The sequence below is a fragment of the Lynx canadensis genome, chromosome B4, assembly GCF_007474595.2.
Source record: "Lynx canadensis isolate LIC74 chromosome B4, mLynCan4.pri.v2, whole genome shotgun sequence".
Lineage (NCBI taxonomy): Eukaryota > Metazoa > Chordata > Mammalia > Carnivora > Felidae > Lynx > Lynx canadensis.
Window position 1 is genome coordinate 36,919,066 of NC_044309.1, and position 15,630 is coordinate 36,934,695.

Sequence of the window (15,630 nt, forward strand, 5' to 3'; positions counted from 1 at the left end):
ATCTTACGGTTCACGGGTTCGAGCCCCACGTCAGGCTCTGTGCTGACAACTCAGAGCCTGAAGGTCTGCTTGGGATTCTATGTCTCCCTCTCTCAGCCTCTCCCACACTCATGCCGTGTCTGTCTCTCAAAAACGAATAAACATTAAAAAAAATTTTTTTTTTAAAGAAGAGCTTCTGGGGGCACCCGGGTGGCTCAGTCGGTTGGGCGTCCGACTTCAGCTCAGGTCACAATCTCGCGGTCCGTGAGTTCGAGCCCTGCGTCGGGCTCTGGGCTGATGGCTCAGAGCCTGGAGCCTGCTTCCAATTCTGTGTCTCCCTCTCTCTCTGCCCCTCCCCCGTTCATGCTCTGTCTCTGTCCCAAAAATAAATAAACATTAAAAAAAAAAATTTAAAAAAAAAAAGAAGAGCTTCTGGCAATTTCTCTTCAGTCTGAAAAGCTGCTCCCCTGTCTTAAGATTTAATACAATTCCTAAAGTAACAAGCCAAAAAGTTCTTAAGACCCAACTTTAACTAAGAAGTTTAAAATATTCAACCAATTTGTAATAAGCAATAACTTATGGCCTTTCAAATTGGATTTTTTAAAGCACCATCATCCTTTTATTGTCTATAACACTTTACAGTTTTCAAGCACCTTCACATAGTTTTCCAGTTATCTTCAACAATCCAGTTAAGTCATGTTACTAATAAGTCAGCATTACAGATAAGTTCCTTACTCAGGTCAGATAACTGAATAACATAGAACCCAAATGTTCTGCCTTCGAAGTCTTTTCCATTATATGGTATTGTATTATACTACAGTAAACTCTCCAAATACAAGATTAGAGAATCAGCTGTGGACCAAAGAGAGGAAAGTATGGAGAAAACATCCCTGAGATCTACAACTATTTTTAACTTAGAAAAGAATACAGTATTTATTAAAGTATATTGAGAATGAACTTATACCTTCAAAGAGCTCAAAGACTAGTGAAGTAAACAAAGAATATAAACAACTTCTAATCAATCTGAAGAATACTGTAAGAATGATCCCAAAAGGAAAAAGATCCTAGCAAATTCTGGAGGGCAGTAATTCAGAAAGGCTGGCATTTGAGAAAGTGACAGGTCATGAAATTACAAAGTAAGGCAGAAGACAGGTAAAGCTAAAGAATTTCAAAGCACTGATAACAACATATTCAACCCCAAAGTTCCCCCTGTAAGAGTGACAGCCGATAGTAAAGAGTTTTGCTACATGATTTTTCAAATCAAACAAAATGTTCACGGATATCCTCAAAAAGCGTAAAGAGATGCTGTATCATCACAGTTAATACTTATGTGCCAGGTCCTCCCGCAAATGTTTTACATTTATATTAATTCATTTAATTGTCACAACAACTCTATAAAGTAGGTACTCTTATTACACTCCATTTTATCGATAGGAAATTGGCCCAAAGTTGCCCAAGGTGACACAATCATTAGCTGAGTCAGGATTTGAATTCAAGCAATTCTTTTTTTTTTTTCAGGCAGTTAAGTTCTTATTTACTATATTATACTGCAGAAAAATAATGCCCTCTTCAAATCTAAATTCAGGCGGTGCATGCTAAGTCTCACATATTTCTGCACACTACAGTGGTCCTGTTAAAAAAAGGAAAAAAAAGAAAAGAAAACCAAAAAAAATCCTCAAATAGGGGCACCTGGGTGGCTCTGTCGGTTAAGCGTCTGACTTGTGATTTCGGCTCAGGTCATGATGGATCTCAGTTCGTGAGATTGAGCCCTGCATCGGGCTCTGAGCAGGCAGTGCGGAAGCATCCTTGGAATTCCCTTTCTCTGCCCCTCCCCTGCTCACACACACTCTCTCTCTCAAAATAAATAAACTTAAAAAAAAAAAACTCAAATAAAATGCAAGATGCTAAAAATAAAGAACTGATACAGCAAAACCTAATAACTATTAATGAATTTTTTCATGTTATACTAACATTTTCAGAAATTATAATTTGAGCATAACTACTCTTGCTACTTTTACAGCTTCATTTAAAAAATCTTAAATCTATATTAGAAAATCCAAATAACAGCTTTAGAATGATTTCTGAAAATGAGAGCCCAGTTTTAGTTGAATGTTTCCATAGAGATTAAGTAGAATGACTTTCAAATGACCAGGATCATGCACTAAAACCTGAATGTCAAGAAATGAACTCAACCACCAGATAATAATAGAGTCCCCATCTGTTTGTTTGTTTTTTTAATGTTTATTTTTTGAGAGAGAGAGACAGACAGAGTGTGAGCAGGGGAAGGGCAGAGAGAGAGAGAGAGGGGGGGGGGGGGGACACAGAATTCGAAGCAGGCTCCAGGCTCCGAGCTGGCAGCACAGAGCCCGATGTGGGGGCTCGAACTCACAAGCTGTGAGATCATGACCTGAGCCAAAGTCAGCTGCTTAACTGACTGAGCCATCCAGGCGCCCCAGTCCCCATTTGTTTTTGACAAAAACAATCTTCCACTAGGAACAACTGTGATACTTAAGATGAGAAAAAAGGTAAATAATAGAAAAGGAAAACATTCAAACCCCAAAGACTAAGTAAGAAATATCACTGAAAAGTCAACCTAAATATAATTCTCAACACCTGTACCACAAAGGTTACTTCCTACAGCAATAAATTTACATACATTTTAAAGCATATCTTACCTAACAAAATTATCTTCTTTAATTCTATTCTGTATTATTAGAAGGGAAAAGGATTACTTCAAACAAGTTAACAATCATTCTTTAATTTGCATAACAGCTACATTTGTGTTATCTCAATTTTGTTTATACTCATCAGTTACTCTGAGGCTTTAAAACAAACAAAACTCCAAAGACTATTCCCTGAAATCTTGTTCCTGGGACTGAAAATTACTGCAGATTCTCATCCTGAAAAACACGGAATTTGGCACAAATGTAAAAAAGGGCAAAAAAAGAAAATCAATATTCAAGTGGAAGATTCAGTTCAATGGGTTATTTTAAGAACTAAAGCAAAGAAATAAGTTATGGTTTCTTAATCACAAACCACATCACATTTCTGCAGCACCGCTAAACTTTTCATAAAACATTAATAACACCTGTATCAACTATACTTCAGCTTAAAAAAAAAAAAAAGAAAATTAAGTCCAAAAAAAACTCATCACATACTCATGATACTCATGATGAGACATAAGCCTTAATTTACCCAAAAAAAAAAAAAAAAAAAAAAAAGCCAGAGTAAAGCCAGCACTAAGTACACTGGAGCTTAACCAAAATTTATGATTTGACCTCCCCTTCCAAGTAGATCTGGAAACAATCTCATCAAAATATAAAGTGAATATATCAAGTTACCAAGCGAACTCTATTTAGAAGCAATTTGTGGAGAAAAGTACTTAAAGTAATCAAAATCATTCACAAATCTATGTATAAATACATTTTCTTTAAAAAGTTATGCTACATTTCTTAAAAAAACCAAGATGTCTCTACAGAAAAGCAATAAACTCTGCAAAGTTGGGCAATAACATTTTCTGACCAAGGCAACAGAGTACTAAAATTAAGGCATGTTATTTGCCTAATAAAATCAAGTAAAGAAATCTGCAGCTTAAAAGATCAGTTATCAGCTAAGATCCTGTGGTATCAAAGTATTACCTAGTATTATTTATTAGGAATTGATACTTGCATACTGTGACTCTTAAAATTAGCTTGATGGAAACAAGTTTGATTTATATACCACATTCACCCATTCTCTATCCTAAAAAGCCTATTTGTACATTTAAATTGATAAAATCAATACTCTAAATCATAGGGTATTGGGTCAGACTTCCCCAGAAATCTGACAGCGACTTCCACACCAAAATACAACTGCTTCATTTGAGATGTACTAATTAGCAACCTACTAAACTACAAAAGCTTTAACATTTCCCAAATCATTAGATCCTAACCAGTTTAAATTTTATTCTTTACCAATCTATGCAAGTCATCTACCTGCTCCATGATTTCAGGCTATTTATCAAATAAGTAGCTGGGCAGAATAACCTAAGATTTCTTCCAATTTTAATACACTATTTAACAACTGAATACAGAATTTCTCCTGTCTTCCTCCAGAAAAATATGTACGTTAGAAGTATGCATTTAGTTAAAAAGGCTTTCCTTTCTTCCCAATGCTTTAGTAATCCTTTAATTTGTATCCAAAAACAAAAACTCAAAACTAACCTAATGAATAAGTTATTAGGTAAATGTACTGATCAAAAAACCAAAAATACTGTATAAAACATCTGGGGCTAGGAAAATCATATTTTAAAAAACAAAATGAAAAATTGCATAAACAGAGTCAAATGACATAAGGAAGTTTCTAAACCAGGGTACCACTCAGTGAACTAGGATTTGGTTCTGCAGCCAAATCCTTAACTGATTTAAAAATAAGATGGTGATATTATATATAAGGATATCAGATATTCTTTAATTTGACCATGCCCATGTCTAGACAGAGAACAAAAATCCAAAAAGCCATGAGTTCAAAGAAAAACTGAGAGGACAAAATTATTATGACATTAGGCAAATTGAGTTTTTTTCCACTGTATCATTAGTTCCAAGATAAACTATCAAAAGATTACCATTGATTAAGGAAAACACAATTACATTCTGAGAAGTCTTGAAGGTTAAATAATTGAAACTAACAAAATTAGTCCATAAAGTGATCAACGTTTACTTGGGTCCAGTCTTAAGAAAGTAAGGTAATTAATTTAAAAAAAAATATGTATCCAAAAGGCACCTATTCAAATATAAAACCATAACAGAAGAATAAAATTCAGGATCAACAGTAATAGGCACCCCTTGTACAAGAGAAAAGTGTCTGTATGTAGAGAATAAATGGAATTTTTGCCTGTAAACCAAAAGGAATCAGACTTAAGTTTCTGAGGATGATCAACAGGAATAAAGTCATAGTTTGACAAGATTTTTTTTTAAAGCTGCACCCTTTCCAATACAAATCACCATAAAACTGAGTTCCTTTTATTTCACAATGCCTTAGAAGTTCTACACCATTTATGTAAAACTTAAGAAATTATTATGTTCCTAAAGAAGTTGTCAGTTTTTAAGTTCACCTCCTTCCACATGTTAACTTCCCTTCACATTTGATATGGCCTTGGTCATTTGGAAAGTGACATTCAAAGGGTTAAGTATTAACATATTAGTTAATGGATAAAATAAACTTCTAGATTATTGTTATTTTCATATCCTATTTTGGTCCATTTTTTTGACAAGAAGAATATGGGTAACAGGCATTTTCACGTATAATGTATCTAACTTTTTCATTCAGTGGAACTCTGCTTCTTCCAATAACCTATGTTCACTTCCGGACGAGGAGAACATTCAAGCAAGTTGCTGTAGGTCAAGCAACAAGTTACCCAAACCTAGCTATTTAAACCTAGAATATATCTGTCATCCAGAATGACACACCATGATTTACCCCATGAAAACCTCTCTGAGAGGTTAAAAGCAAAGCACCGTGAGTCCTTTAGACTCTTGTAAAAGTTTGGCTTAAAAACCTTTCATAACAAGTTTAAAATAACAATAGTGACATTACAACTCTAAAAGCACTTCTATAATTGTACATGGGTTCTTGTACTGTTCACTGTATAGAGAACGGACTGAAGACATACTAGTTTTAATTAACACTGTCAGATAACTGCCAGTTACCAAAAGGCTTAAGCATCATTAGGTGGAACAATATCAAACACTTACTGTACCCTTTTAGTCCCGAGGCATTTATTCAGAGAAGAAAATCTTTTTTATATAGTTTATATTAAATGCCTGTGCAATCACCAACTAGGATATATCCAAAGTAAGGTCATTCCCAAAGTAAGGTCATTCGTGAACAAGGTCGTTCTTATTTTAAAAGTACAGCCTGATGTCAGGGATGGAAACGAGCGTGTAACACACCAGGAGCTCAACAGTGCAGAGCCTCTGATGAGATGGAAATGCACAAGGCAAGAAGACTCTGTACTTTCCTAATTCAGAAACTTTCCCACTAATTCCGAGTTTCCTGCCAGACACTAAAACAATAACAAGTAGGTAATGCATTTGTACTCAGATGATTTTCATCACTCCCTCTCCAGTATCAAATCTCTTTGGCTACCAATAATTCTTACCCTACATCGGGTACCCTACGTACTTGCACAAATTCTAGTTTCTATCTCTTGCAAACTTGGTACTCCTCGCCCCGCCCCGCCCCGCCCCGCCCCCAGCCCCCGAGCGAACAGTCAGATAATGACTTGTAAAGGATGAATTCGATAAACTGGCTTAACCAAGCTAAATTTAGATCCAAACCACCGAAAGATAAAGAAGTGGGGCTATACCTGCAGTTCACACCAGGCGACCTCCACAGTAGTTTCAGTGTCGAGACCTTTGTAGACGGTCTTAAAGGAGCCTCGGCCAATCTCGATGTCGAATTTGAGAAAGCGGCCATCGTTGGACATTCCCACGGCCTTGGTCTCCAGCTCTTCGATGTCATCCTGTTGCTGGCTCCGTTCCTCCTGTGGTTCCTTGGCGCTGCCGCCGCCGCCGCTGCCACTTCTGGCCGACGGAGGCTCCTCTTTGCTCCCCACATGGTTGGGCTGGGAAACTTGGCGGTCTCTGCCGGTACTGCTGGGGGCGGTCGCGGCTACAGCGCCCGCGCCGGCTGGCTCCCCGGGGGCGGCAGCGGCGGGAGGCAGCTGGGCTACCTGGGCAGCGGCGGTGGCGGTCAAGGTCTCCTCGCGGTGGGGCTCCGGCGGGGTGCTCTGCGGAGCCGCCGTGGAGACGGCGGGCTGGGGGAGAGAAAGGGGAAGGCCGGGCAGTTCCAGCGCAGTGGCGTTGGAGTCGCAGATGACGCTGCGGCGGAAGAAGCGGTGCTCAGTGGTGGTAGTGGTGGCGGCCGCGCCACGGCTGTCCTTGTCCATAGTGTGGCGGCGACGCCGGTACTCCTCTGTCCGGCCAGTTCCGGCATCGGGCCCCGCGCTGCCCAGTTTCTCCCCCACCGAGGAATCGGAGCTGGAGCCATTCTTGGGGGAAGGCGCCGGCGGTGAAAGGAACAAGGAGCTCGGAGTGCTGCTCTGCTTCTCTGAGGCGCCGCCAGACATGGTCGGTCCGCTGGAGCGAGGCGAGCGGGCTCGAACTCGTGAAGGAAGAGAAGGCGAGGGGCCGAGCCCGAGGAGCGGCGGCGGTGTGCGTGTCCCGCTGCGACGGCTCTCGCCGCCGGCGGGTTCGGATCCACCTGGACGGCCGGCTCCTCACTCAGCACTGACGAGCCGCCCCGAAGGAGACGCGGGCCCCTGGGCCCAGTTGCGGCGGCTGATACGGCTCACGAGGCGGGCTCGTCGGAGGGCGATCGAGGAGCTGAGCCACGGGGGTTAGCGCCTCACGGTCCGCATCCATCCTGCGGCGAGAGACGGCCGGGAAGGCTGGAGCAGCGGAGGCGCCGCAGTCATGAGGGGCAGGGCAAGGGGCCGGCACCAAGTCGAAGCGGATGCGGCGGATGCGGCGGCGGCTCCAGCTCCCCGCCGCCGCCGCCGCTTCCCGAGCTGGGCGGGCTAGGCCCCGGGGGCGGCGGCAACGCGAGGAACGGACGGGCGCGGACTCCCGAGCGGTGGCAGCCCCACAGCCGAAGAGAGTGGGAGGGGCCGAGGAAGGAGAGGGAGGGCCGGCCGGGGGCTCCCGGTCAGTCAATCGGTCGCCTCCTCCCACACGCGCCCCCAGCTAGGGGGACCAGTCTCACAGGGCGCCCATCGACCGGACGGGAAGGGCCGACGCCTCGAAGCCTCGGTGCCTGAGGAGCGGGCCCCCCCTTCCCCGAGGCCTCCCCGCCCGCCCCGGGCCTGGCAAACCCTCGTCTCCTCCCGGGCCGGTGCCGGGGGCTGACGGAGGGAGGGAACGGTGGGGAGGGGAGGGCCGCTCACCGCGGGGCCCGAGCTCCGCTGCTTCTCTGGGCCGAGAGTAGAGGAGACCGAGAGGACTGGGTGAAGGGGGTTAGGGAGAGGAAAGAGTAGTCACCCCCACCGGGCGCCTTCTGTCACCGAAGATGGGGGCGCAGAGTGGCCGAGTGTGAAGAGCCGCGTCCGCCGGGGAAACTCTCCGCGCTAAATGGCGCCGGGAGTCTGAAGCCTCCACACAGCCCGCTCGGACCCCGCCCCCCGCCGCCCGGGGCGCCCCACCCCCACCCCGCTCTCGGGGCTCTCGCGCAGGCGTGCTAGTACCGAGGCTCCCTGGGACTTGTAGTTTTGGCATTAGAAGGATGAAAGGGACTGAGGACGAGGGAGCCTACGACTTCCGTGATGCTCTGTGGTTGCTTTACCCTGATGCCTCATGGGAGTTGTAGTTTTCTTTGGAAACCGCCCCTTCTGGAAGGCTGATGGGAGCGTCCCGGTGGGTCGCTAAACCCCATCCTTAAGTCAACGCTAGCTAGGAAAATCATTATTTAGGGTTTAATTTGCGAGAAAGGGGAAGGAAGAAAAAAAGGAAGAGGGAGGCAGGACGAGAGGAGAGACTTACATCATGCTCCGTTGAGGCGAGAGAGAGCTAAGAGGTTGCCATGCAATGAAGGATGATCTGTTGTTCATCTTTAATGGAGAGAGCCGCAGTAGCGTTGAGTGACTGTAGGGGTGTGGGGGTGGAGGAGGAAAGCAAAGCAAAGAGAGCTAGAACCTGAGCTCAGAAAGCCGGAGGGGCTGAAGACTCCCTCTGGGGGGTCAAAGAAACTTTGTGAAGATTGTGCATGGGATTAATATTGGTTAAATGCGTTGGGGAAGGAGACGGGGAATATTACCTCTTATCCTCTTCCCTTCCATAGCCTTTAAGGCCACATTCTCAGTTCCAGCTCCAAGACAGATATTCTGATTCTCAAAGACGGGCTGCTCTCCTGAAATCCAGGATTCATAGCGAATCCTTTGCTTTGCCAGAAAAATACTAACGGTGCGGTGGAGGGGAGAATCCGAGAAAAGAGAAGGTCCACGGATCTTTGCGTCTTTTACCACAAACTTGGGAGAGCTGAGTTGACTTTTGCCTATGTAGTCGGTTGAGCTTAATTTCCATCTTTCGTTTGCTTGGAGGCTTAGTAAAACAACATACCCTTTTTCTAGAGGTGGACGAATGTACATGTGTAACTTATTCCGTGGCTTTGGACATAGAGGAAATCTGGATCTATGTAGTTCACAGTAATGGAATGCTTTCCTTGAAAGCATCCTTAGGCTCTCTGGACCCCTTTGCTCCTAGCAACTACTCAAGATTGTGCAGGTGATGAGCACCAGGGGGCACCAGACAGAGTGGGAAAAGCCAGACCCGTCAGATGGCAATTAAGAGTCTTAGCCCACCGGGTGAAAGCGGGAGGCACTTAAATGTACGCAACCGCAAGATAGCGTCCACAGCCTCCTGCCTCTCACCAGCGCCCACTATAGAACGAACTCAGAAGCACACTTGCTAGCCAAGCACCGCATTTGGAATACGAGTAGTTTGAAAGCAACTTGACAAAAGATTCCTTAGCGCGAGTTTCCTAGGAAAGGCCCACGGGTTACCGGGATGAGCTCCACTTCATCTGATATGTAAAATAGTTACACTATTCTTCAATATTTTCTCAAAAAAGTACACTTTCAGGTTTACAAAAATTTGGTTTTAGCAACAAGGGTTGTTAGGTTTCATGAAGCTAACAAACTATGAACATTTTAAAATATAAATTCAGTGGGGGTAACTAGAGTACACACAGCATTGTACCCAAGACCCTTGACAATCATGCCTTATCAACATGTTTTTTCAACAACAAACAACTAAATTCATTGAAAGTAACTTAATTAACTTGAGCTAAAGCCACCCTTGCCCACAAGACTGCTCCTACTTGTGTAACGTTAGCTTTACTCTGAGAACAGGTACAACTTTAAGTTGAATATAACCATACTGTGTACAATGGCATGTAGATTTAAAGGTTAAACTGCTTAGTGTGTACATTTTACTACAGACACTTACTTGCTGGGTTTTCTTTTTAATGCCTACCAACTTCTAATTAACAGGATATTTCTGTTACTCATTACTATAATATCCCTAATAGTACTTTCTCTTTCTCTGTCATTTCAATTATTAAGTAAAGAATTGATCCCTCTATAATTCATATAAAACATCAAGTGGCATAAATAGAGGTAGCAGAAAAAAACTCAGGATACAATGGACACACTAAGCTCAGAGATTTTTAGCTCCTGACAGATGGGTCCATAAAAGTAATACCAGTATTTTATTTTCTCTCACTATATTCTTCGTTCATTTTAGTCCTTGCTCATTTTCTCAAATTGAGTCATGTTTCTATTTCCCATCCATTTTATGTTTAGATGGTGCCTGCCATTTGTTACTAACTAGTAATGAAAGCCAGAGACAGCTTTGATTTCAACAGTAGCTAAACATACAAAATCTACCTTATTTTGTACGTGGCATATTTCATAGGGTAGCTTCTTGAGGTATAGGGCGAAAAAAACACCATCTTGAAAACATTTCTCTTTTTTTTGTCTCCTTCCTTTTCCATGCTCCGTTGTTTTGCCTATGGATATTTTTAATGTTACCTCCCTGTCATATGGAACCAAGGAAGAAGGGAGAGTCAGGCAATTAAACAGTGAAGAATAGACTTTTTAAAACCTTTTTTTTTATTATAAATGAAATAAGGAGGAAGGTGGAACTTGCCTTCTTTCAAAGCATATTATAAAAGCATAGATTAAATGTATAACATTGAGATAAGCATAGATAATAGAACAGAAAAGTTAATACAGAAACAATCTTATGTATATATGAGGAAGATGGCATTTCAAGTCAGTGGAGAAAGGTTAATAAACAGTGTTTGGACAACTAGTTATTTATTTGAAAAACAAATTAGTTTCAATGTCTGCCCCCTACCTGTCTCAAAATTACCATCCTCATAGTTAAGGGTTCCTGGGTGGCTCAGTTGGTTAAGTGTCCAACTCTTGATTTCAGCTCAAGTCACGATCTCATGGTATGTGGGCTTGAGCCCTGCAGTGGGCTATGCACTAACAAAATGGAGCCTGCTTGGGATTCTCTCTCCCTCTCTCTTGCCCCTCCCCCCACCTCTGTCTTTCAAAATAAATAAATAAACTTAAAAAAAAAAAAAAAAAGAACTACCCAAGAGCCATAAAGAAAAATATTTGACTATTTTGAAATAGACATTTCTGTTCAGTAGAACACAATTAGCTGACAGAAAATTTTGAAACCTGTATAACAAAAGACTAATATTTAAAATATATAAATAACACCTATCACAAAGGATAGTACAATCCTATAGATAAAGGGAGAGGATATGAAAAGACAGTTGAGACAGGAGGAAATCCAAATGACAGATATAAGCTTAAAAAATTGGTGAAACTCGGGGCGCCTGGGTGGCGCAGTCGGTTGAGCGTCCGACTTCAGCCAGGTCACGATCTCGCGGTCCGTGAGTTCGAGCCCCGCGTCAGGCTCTGGGCTGATGGCCCGGAGCCTGGAGCCTGTTTCCGATTCTGTGTCTCCCTCTCTCTCTGCCCCTCCCCCGTTCATGCTCTGTCTCTCTCTGTCCCACAAATAAATAAACGTTGAAAAAAAAAATTTAAAAAAAAAAAAATTGGTGAAACTCAATAACCAGGGAAGGGCAAATTAAAACAAGACATATACTTTTCCCTTATAAAATTGGCAAAATTTTTAAGTATTTATAATATCAAGTGTTGGCAAGGGTGTGGAGAAACTCACGTGCTACTAATGATAGCATAAATTAGAAAAACCTTTTTGGGGGGGCACCTGAGTGGCTCAGTCCGTTAAGCATCCAACTTCAGCTCAGGTCATGATCTCACCATTTGTGAGTTCAAACCCCATGTCTGCTCTGTGCTGACAGCTCAAAACCTGGAGCCTGCTTTGGATTCTGTGTCTCCTTCTCTCTCTGCCCCTCCCCTGCTCATGCTCTGTCTTTCTCTGTTTCTCAATAAATAAACGTTAAAAAAAATTTTTTTTTTAAAATAGAAAAACCTTTCCTGTGGGTAATTTGTTAGTACTTACTGAAATGTACAACGTGGGGCGCCTGGGTGACTCAGTCAGTTAAGTGTCGGACTTGGGGCTCAGGTCATGATTTCGCATTCTGTGGGTTCGAGCCCTGCATCAGGCTCTGTACTGTCAGCTCAGAGGCTTGAGCCTGCTTTGGATTTTATGTCTCCTTTTTCTCTGTCCTTCCCCCACTCGCACTCTCTCTCTCACAAAAATAAACATTAAAAAAAATGAAATGTACAATGTGCACAGCATTTGAGCTAGCAGTTTCCCTTCCTGGTAACTGCCTTCCAAAATCCTTGCATATCTGCACTGACAAATATCTATAAGAAGATCCACTACAGCTTTGTCTGTAATAAGAAATTGAAACAATCTGCATATATGCTATTATAGTAAAACTATAGTATATCTAATTTTGGGAACATCATGCAACACTAGAAGAGAAGGAGGTTAATATATATGTAGTGGCATAAAAATAGTAAGTGAAAAACTCAAGTTGCTGAATAATATGTACTAGATCATATGTTGTGTTTTTTAAATTATGTTTCTATATGTATTTAAATGCACAGAGTAAAAGTGTGAGCAGTACACTCCAAAATTAAAAGTGGGAGATTATTTCTGGGGAGTACTCTTATCTATATTGTTTGAATATCTTAATACATTCTCACTTATTGCAGACAATTTGAAAAATACAATAGAATATGAAAGTAAAAATCCCCAGCAAACTCTACTAGTCTTTGAAATATCAGCTTTTGATGTTTAGGTATCTTTCTTTCCAGAGTGATAAAAAGATTTATAATTATGTTATAAGCATTTCCAATGTCATTAAATATTCTTTGGAAACATAATTTTTAATGGCTGCATAGGATTCCATCATACGACATTACCAAGTGTAAGTGTATTATGTCATCTAGAAAGAACATAGGGGAAAATATTTAAAAATAGGAATTCCTATTGGGGCGCCTGGGTGCCTCAGTCGGCTAGGCATCCGACTTCAGCTCAGGTCATGATCTCGCGGTTCATGGGTTTGAGCCCCACATCAGGCTCTGTGCTGACAGCTCGGAGCCTGGAGCCTGTTTTAGATTCTGTGTCTCCCTCTCTCTGCCCCTTCCCTGCTCGTACTCTGTCTCGGTCTCAAAAATAAATAAACATTAAAAAAAAATTTTTTAAATAGGAATCCCTATCATGTTCTAGGCCTTAACAAGCTCTCACAGGAAGAGATGTATCAGAATTACCTAGGAAGCTACTACAAAATACACCTGTTGGTGTGTTTTACCACCACTACCCCACCCAACCCAGGTGTGTATTTGGTGAGAGAATCCATTGCAAGCAGACCTTCACTATAAGAAATGTTTTTTCTTTTTTTTTAAGTCTTCAGGAAAAAGAGACACCTGGCTGGCTCAGTCAGAGGAGAGTGCAACTCTAGATCTCAGAATTGTGAGTTTGAGCCCCATGTTGAGTGTAGAGATTACTAAAAAAATTAATACAAAAATAATAAAAGAAAAACTAAAGTCTTCAGTAAAACAAACATTAATGGGTGGGTTAGGAAATTAGGATTTAAACAAGGAATGAGAAACATTGAAAAAATAAATGTGTTGCGGGGCGCCTGGGTGGCGCAGTCGGTTAAGCGTCCGACTTCAGCCAGGTCACGATCTCGCGGTCCGTGAGTTCGAGCCCCGCGTCGGGCTCTGGGCTGATGGCTCAGAGCCTGGAGCCTGTTTCCGATTCTGTGTCTCCCTCTCTCTCTGCCCCTCCCCCGTTCACGCTCTGTCTCTCTCTGTCCCAAAAATAAATAAACGTTGAAAAAAAAAATTATTAAAAAAAAAAAATAAAAAAAAATAAATGTGTTGGGAAACAGAAAAGACATTTTTTTAGTCACATCTCAATAGATTCAGAAAAATCATTCAACAAAACTCAACAAATATTAATTAAAAAAAAAAAACTCCAGGTGACCATAAATAAAAGGGAACATTCTCAACATGATTAAGTACATCTATAAAAAAAAACAAAACAAAAAAACAAAAAAACCTGAGTAACATCATGCTTAGTGGTAAAAGAACAAATTCTAAGATGGCAGACAAGGTAAGAATATTCACTCTTGCCATTTTTCATAACATGGTACTGGCTATCCTATTGGATGCAATAAGAGAAGGAAAAAGATGAGTGACATACACGCTATAAAGAAAGAAGTAAAACTGCCTTTATTTATAGACCTCGTGACGGTATATATAGGATATACTAAGGAAGCTAAAAAACAAACCCTATAGAACTAATAAGTGATTTAACAATGACACTGGATACAAAGTTAAGATACAAGAATTGATTGCATTTCTATATATAAGCAATGGACAATTTAAAATGTAAACATATATCATTTTAGGGGCACCTGGGTGGCTCAGTTTGTTGGGCAGCGGACTCTTGATTTTGGCTCAGGTCATGATCTCATGGTGGTGAGATCAAGCCCCTGTGTTGGGCTCTGAGCTCGGCGTGGAGCCAGCTGGGGATATTCTCTTTCCCTCTCCCTCTGTCTCTCCCCTGTTAGCGCACACGTGCACTCTCTCTCAAGAAAAAAAAAAAATTCTTTTTAATTAAAAAAAATAAAAAATAAAATTTAAAAATATCATTTGGCTTTCAGATATCAGCAAGTTTACAGTGTTTGATCCCTCACAGAAACATCACTTTGAACAAATATCTACACATGAAAATAGCTTCACAAGAGCTAAAGATTTCAAGTCGGTATTATAGCACTGGGTGGAGCAAAGAAATAAGAAAAGATGCATTGGGAGGGTAGGAAAGACAGTTTCACATTATTCCTGTCACTCCTTCCTCAAGACCAGGCAGTCCACTACACAGAGATATATCCTCCCAGTGGGAGAAGAAGAGAGAAGCAAACACTCAACTTCACTATAGACCCCACGACTAGGTCTACCTCAGAGACAGGTGGCCCCACCCTCCCGACCAGCTCCCCTGACTCCAGCCCCCAGACCTACCCCAGTGCCAGACTGACCCCTGAGGCCCCAGGTTCCAGCAGAATCAGGGCCCAGGCCTACCCTAGTAGACCTTGGTACTGGGCCAGCCCCACAGACCCACACACTATGATTGCCCCCATGAGATCAAGCTCCAGGCCCATGCCCCATGGGCTCAGGCACCAGGCTGACCCGTTTGGACCCAAGCACCAATCTTGCCTAACTGCTGACCCAAGCACCAGATCTTCCTGACCAAGGATTCCAGCAGCAAGCCCACCCATGGACACCAGAAGACAACCCACCTAGGATCTCTGGATGGGCCGATTTGTAAAAGGCTTTCCCTGCTGAAGCCAGCCTGCACTCCTTCAAAGGTACATACACCAATGTAAGGCAACAAGGATCACAAATAAGGGAACATGATACCACAAAAGTAAACAAATAAAGCTCCAATAATGGACCCTAAACAAATGGAGATCTATGAACTGTCTGACAAAGTATTGAGAATAATCCTCTGTAAGAAATTCAGTGAACTACAAGAAAACACAAATAGGTAACTTAACAAAATTAGCGATTTCCTGGATATAATACCAAAAGCATAAGCACCAAAAGCAAAAATAAACAAGTGGGACTTAACATCAAACTAAAAAGCTTCTGCACAGCAAGGA

General features: G+C 42.1%; 1 protein-coding gene across 9 annotated transcripts in view; it reads right to left on the reverse strand.

Moving 5' to 3' along the window:
- Positions 1–8,119, reverse strand: part of WNK1 (WNK lysine deficient protein kinase 1) — a 163,232-nt gene extending 155,113 nt beyond the window's left edge. For 4 of the 9 annotated variants that reach the window (XM_030321394.1, XM_030321392.1, XM_030321393.1 and 1 more), the window contains exon 1: positions 6,326–8,115. In XM_030321394.1, the coding sequence (XP_030177254.1) occupies positions 6,326–7,087 (762 nt within the window). In that variant the 5' untranslated portion in view covers positions 7,088–8,115. Of the gene's footprint in view, positions 1–6,325 lie in introns of all 9 variants that reach the window. The other 5 variants (XM_030321398.1, XM_030321397.1, XM_030321400.1 and 2 more) reach the window with 4 other exon arrangements.
- Positions 8,120–15,630: the final 7,511 nt, after the last annotated feature.